The sequence below is a fragment of the Vicugna pacos genome, chromosome 16 (assembly GCF_048564905.1).
Source record: "Vicugna pacos chromosome 16, VicPac4, whole genome shotgun sequence".
In the NCBI taxonomy this organism is placed as follows: domain Eukaryota; kingdom Metazoa; phylum Chordata; class Mammalia; order Artiodactyla; family Camelidae; genus Vicugna; species Vicugna pacos.
Genome location: NC_133002.1, coordinates 59923012 through 59928360, shown reverse-complemented (window position 1 = coordinate 59928360; position 5349 = coordinate 59923012). Strand labels below are relative to the sequence as shown.

Below are 5349 nucleotides of genomic sequence, written 5' to 3'. Positions count from 1 at the left end.
GTACATTTCTCTTTAACTGTCTGGGATTCCCCGGGTCTCACTGTAGACAACTCTGCCATGATTTAGGTCTGGGGATTTCTTTCTAAATCTTTTTCTAGTTTTACTGATCTCTTAGCCACAACCCTTTTTAACAGAGAAACGATCATGACACATGATCATGAAGCGTGTCCCAAGAAGAATGCTCGCTCTTCCGTCCGGGCGGGTTTCAGGACGAGACAGGGACAGAGGAGCCTGAGGCCCAGGCTGGAAAGACGAAGCCTTGGTCTGTGCAGCCAGCTGGGGCTGTGAGGTCAGGTTTTGTTTGTGAAACAGACACTTGGCAGTTCAGGAGCCAAGAAGACCAGCTCAGCTGTCCCTTGGGAAATGGGCTGTGGGCAGGGTGCGTGGCGGCGAGCGTGCCCAGTCGTGGGGGAGTGGGGCTGGGCAGTAGGTGTGCCCGGTGCAGACAGTCCGGTCCCCAGCTTCCCCTTCCCTCTGCTCTCCTCCCCTTTGTAGAGGCTGGTCCCAGGTGCAGTGCAGCAGTGAGACCATAATTCCCAAACCTTCTAAGTTTTCACTCAGGATTTTGAAACTATGGGGGCCCACTGTCACAGTTTCCTCTGACACTGATCAAAAGGGGAAGCCAGGAGTTGCCTTGGGGCCTGGGCCTCTCCTGCCCTAGCCGGGCTCGCTCCCCAGGGTGGGCTCCCTGTGCCCCTGGACAGGCTGCAGAGGTGCTGAGCCCTGTCTGCAGGAAAAAAAAGGACCCCAGCCCCTCCCCTGGGACCCCTCACTCTGCTGTAGGGGCAGGATGGGAAGGGTGACAGGGGAAGGGGCCCACAGAGGAGCAGCCCCCAGGTGCCCCTGTGTCACCTCCAGCACTGGAGCAGCAGGACCCTGCCAGGGCAGCCCAGAGCGACCGTCTTGTTTACGAGCTGAGCACAGCTGCTATTTTAAGATGTTGATGGAGGGCAGTGTGAGCAATGAGACCCCAGATGGGGGAAGAGGGCAGTCACTGGGCACACTGGAGGGGCAGACTGCCATGACTTTGTTCAAAATACAAGTTCCACAAGGCCATGGCCTGAGGGTGTACCTCAGAGTGGAATTTCTCTTCCTCCTGCTCTTAGGCAGAGGCCCCACCGATGACAATGAAGATTATGAATGAGGAAAACATTTATTCCATCTCCAAAATTAGTCTAACAGAATCCAAGGCTGCTGTGCGTCCTCCCCCAAGGCTTTGTAATACATTCACGACTGCCTGGGGGCCGTGGGTGCGCCCCACACCTAACTGACAAGGATATTTACATAAAGCTGGGTGTTGTCCGTCAGGCAAAGCCCCTCCCAGGGGCCAAGGGCTGGGAGCAGGGACGGGGAGGTGTGGCCCGAGCCCCCTGCGGCGGGCACCAGCCCTGCCCCTCAGCTGTCAGGAAGGTGGCTCAGAGGCACTGGCACGGGGTCGTGACCCCAGAATCAAGAGCAAGCTGACACCACAGCAGTGAACACAGGGCTGCCGGCTCCCAGAGCAGGCAGGGGGCTGGGGGCGCAGCCGGCAGGAAGGAACCTGAGTGAGGAGGAAGGAGCCCCAGCCCAGTGCCGGCAGCAGGACGGGGGGGAAGGCCCCACCTCGTCTTTGGCAGAGAACCCCAAGTGACCTGACCATGGCCGTGGGGCCTGGACCTGGGCCTGGCGCCTTTGGGCTGGGGAGAAGCTAAGGCACTTGACAAACAGCGCGTTAGGCACTTCGAGCTACTCCGGGCGGGGCTGGGGATCATTAAAAGCAATGACAGAACATGTCTAACTGAAAACCCTTTCCTAAAAAATGCCCTTGAGGCGCCCTTGGGGCACAGGCAGGTCAGGCCAGGGCTCTGGGCGGCTGGGGCTGGTGAGGCAGGCGCTCTCTCTCCAGGCCCAGCGTCAGCTCCAACAGGCTGGACGAAAGTGGCCAGCAGTTCTGGGGACAAGCCTCTGGGGAGGAGTCCAGGAGGAGGGGAGGCCCCCAGGTGCCCTCCCAGCTCCCCTTACCAGCCCCAGCTGCAGCTCAGTACACGGGAGGCGGCTGGTAGCCCTCGGCCGTCTCGGCGTTCTGGGTGAAGGGTGGCTGCTGGTAGTTGTCGGGAGGCCCACCGGGGTAGGAGGCGTAGGCCGAGCTGGGGTCTGGAGTGGGGTCCACGTAGTGCTGGATGAAGTCGTCCACTCCGGCCTTGTAGCGCTGGTAGGCCAGGGAGGCCAGCACACCCTGCAGAGAGCCCAGAGGTCTGGGTCCCTCAGCCCTCCACCACCCTTCACCAAAGATACCAGGACCCATGCCCGCTCCGGTCCACCTACCCAGGAGAAGATGGAAAAGAAGCTGAAGGTGATGGCGGCCCGGGCTGAGTCGGCTCCCACCCGCACATCTTCCAGCTTGGTGGCTGCCCACTGGTTGGTAAGGAAGCAGAAGCCAACGAACCACAGGAAGGTCCAGAGAGCTGGGGAGAGGGCCAGGGGTGCAGGGTTACTCCACAGAGGCAGAAGGGCAGGGGCCTTCTAGGGGGAGGGGGAAGCTTTCAGGGTTGTAAAGGGCACCAATGCAGGAGCCAGGGTGGAGACAGAACTCCAGCTCTGGAGGCCTGGCTCCAACGCCCCACTAGCACCGGCGCGTTTCAGCAGCCGGTCTTCCAGAGAGGTCCGGGGATACCACTGCTCCGGTTCACCCCAAGACCACACGGAGGTACTGCCGGCAGATACCTGAGAAGAGCAGGTCGCCGATGACCAGGTACTTGCGGTCAGTGGCGTTGCTGATCTGGGGGAAGTAGACATCGACCACGAAGAAGAAGGCGGAGGCCAGGAAGGCCAGCACGCCGATGGCACTGCCGTAGCGGCAGGCATCCTCGTTGTGGTTGAACACGCAGTACTGCTGTTGGGACTCGTGGGTGTTGCTGTAGCCCTCGCCAAAGATGCAGGAGAACACGATCAAGGCGAAGACCTGGGGGTGGTCGGGGAAGGGCTGAGTGACCGCTGAACACGCAGGACGGGACAAAGCCCCTGGGGGCACACAGGGTGGGACCCTGATGGGAGTCTGGGCACTGGCCTCTCCCACTCCTGTTTCCTCTGTTGGAGGCTAGCATTGCAGTCCCCCCTGAACTCGGAGTGAGTGCTTCCTAGTGCATGTCCCTCCATTCTCCAGGGCCATCTCCAGACACCAGTCACAAGTCACAAGGGGCATAGCTGGGGATTCCTGGCCTGGGGATGGGGTGAGGGTGGACGGGGATCTCCTGAGAGGGGACTGCCCCACTCAGCTGTCTGTCTGGAGGAATAGGTCATGGCGGTTAGGTACATGATGAGGATTAAGGACAATCCGTTGACCAGGATGGGTCACAAACTCATAGAAACTCAAGCTTCAAGCCTCACCCCCTGATCACCTGCCTGAGTCACCTCTACAGCGCCCAGCCTCTGCCTAAACTCCCAGTGATGGAGGACTCCTCTGGCTTCAGGAAAGCCATGCCAGCAACCTGTGCTGAAACTCTGTCCCCAGGCTCCCACCTCCTGGAGCCCCCTCCAGCTCTTCCCTGCTCCAGGCTAGCCTCCCCAGTTGGCCAGCTTTCTTCCTACAAGGAATTCTGGCCTCTTTGGCATCCTGGCCCCTGCCCTCCCAGGGAACCTCAGTCGGCCTCCTGCTCATAGTGGATTCCACCCACATAGGGGACCTCAGGCTGGTCTGCCCTGTAGACCTGTGGACACACTTCTGCACTCAGACCCCTGGAGATCCTGGGGTGGGGGACAAAGCGGGGTACCAACCAGAACTCTGGGAAGGGCTCCAGGCCCCTGGGAACAGCCTCACATCATCTGTCTCCTCCCCAAACTTAAAGGCCACCACCCATCCCTGCCCTCTGTCAGCAGATGCAGATGGTCTGGACACCTGGTTCCCTCTGGGACGCGCCCAGGCCTCGCCCCTGCCTGCCCTGCCTGCCTGCACAAGGCCCTCTCAATAGGCTGTAGAGATGGCAGTCACAAGCTCCACCCCCAGCTGGAGATGGAGCCGGAACTCCGGATGCTGGGAGCAGTGTGCCAGCCTGACTCCTGGCACTGCCATCCCGAATGGTGGGCGTCTGCTCCTTGGGTCAGACCCCACAGTCAGGGCCGGGGAGAGGGTGCCATCAGGGCAACTCATAAGGCTCTACCCAGGGAGGGGTGGTGTGGGGACCGCATGCCCAGCCTGCTGCCTGCAGGCAAGCTAACACCTTGTCCAGCTTTTGGCTCGGACCTCCTTCCAACCTCCCACCCCCAATAACCTGGTGCTGGAGGGCTGGCCCAGCTCACATCCTGGGATACATCCTGGGGTCACCTCATCTCGAGAGAGGAAACAGACCCAAGAGCTACTCTTTAGTGGAAGAGACCCTATTGCAGGGAGCCAAGCCGCCCCCAATCCTCTGTATCTCATGTAGCTTTGGAAAGCCCCTTCCACATGAATTCCCCAAGCTGGCAGTCGCGGCGTGCTGGTCACCTGTCCTGGAGCCGCCCCAAACTCCACCCACCGCCAACAGGGCGACGGGCCTGCTCCCCGCGGAGCCTCCCCGCCACCCCGCGCCCGGGCCCGGAGGTGGAGGCGGAGAGACCCGGTGTCGGGGGAACGGCGGGGCCCGGGGAGTGAGGGGGTGGAGGGTCCCGGGCTCCGCTCGCCGGCCCCACGCGCGCCGCACCCCCGCCCGCCTCGGCCGCCGCCACCTGTTGCGCTCGCAGGCTCGCGGAAGCCACCCTCCCCCCGGGCCTGGCGACGAAGTCGGGTCGCTGCGGCCCCGCACCCCGACTCACCAGGCACACGGCGCGGACCACCACCTGCGGCTGCGTCAGGAAGCGTCGCAGGTCGAAGGAGCCGCCCGCCTTGGCCGCGCCGTAGGCCCCGCTCTCCATGTCGCCGCCGCCGCCGCCGCCGCCACGGACCGCCGAGAAACCAGCTGGCCGCCCCGCCCCCAGCCCGGCCCCTCCCCAGGGGCGTGGCCAGCGCCTCCCCAGGGACCGAGGGCAAAGTGCCGCCCACGGCGAGTGGCGGTGCAGGAGTGCCCCGACTGGCCTGCGTTTCCAGCGGCCGACACGCGTCCGGCGGCCGCGACTCATTGTGCAGCCTACCTCTCGACCGGGATCTAGTCCCTCAGCTATGCTGGCCCCCGGCGCGACCGGAAACAGGCCAGAGAGTCCCTCAGGAAGAGAGGGACGCACAGAGGGCCCGCCCCTCTGCCCCAACTACCTTTTGCCCCTGCGCTCCCGCCTCCTCCGGGAAGGGCCCCGGGCGCCCGTCTGGGTCCCACCTGCCTGAGACCCGGCTCCTCTGCACCCTTTCCCTTCTCCTCCCCTATTCTACTCAAACCCCAGGCCACAGCTTGGACCCTTCCCTGC

At 62.9% G+C, this 5349-nt stretch overlaps 1 protein-coding gene across 2 annotated transcripts; it reads right to left on the bottom strand.

The window, feature by feature from the left end:
* Window positions 1–1830: 1830 nt before the first annotated feature.
* SYNGR2 (synaptogyrin 2) lies at window positions 1831–4932 on the bottom strand. Of its 2 annotated transcripts, XM_072939682.1 has the most exons (4): window positions 4768–4928; window positions 2704–2941; window positions 2305–2444; window positions 1831–2215 (listed from the first exon to the last, which is right to left on the bottom strand). In XM_072939682.1, the coding sequence occupies exons 1-4, from the start codon at window positions 4864–4866 to the stop codon at window positions 2018–2020; spliced, it is 675 nt and encodes a 224-aa protein (XP_072795783.1). In that variant the 5' UTR covers window positions 4867–4928; the 3' UTR covers window positions 1831–2017. The 2 variants fall into 2 exon arrangements, with proteins under 2 accessions (XP_072795783.1, XP_072795784.1); XM_072939683.1 differs by lacking the exon at window positions 2305–2444 and having other exon boundaries at window positions 4768–4932.
* Between the last annotated feature and the right edge of the window lie 417 nt (window positions 4933–5349).

Excerpts from the sequence above, each read along its gene's own strand:
- SYNGR2 (XM_072939682.1), bottom strand. The coding sequence starts at position 4,866 with ATGGAGAGCGGGGCCTACGGCGCGGCCAAGGCGGGCGGCTCCTTCGAC. Across the intron at positions 2,942-4,767 it reads TGGTCCGCGCCGTGTGCCTG|GTCTTCGCCTTGATCGTGTT; the intron begins GTGAGTCGGGGT and ends GACCACCCCCAG. Across the intron at positions 2,445-2,703 it reads CGGCGACCTGCTCTTCTCAG|CTCTCTGGACCTTCCTGTGG; the intron begins GTATCTGCCGGC and ends CCCTCTCCCCAG.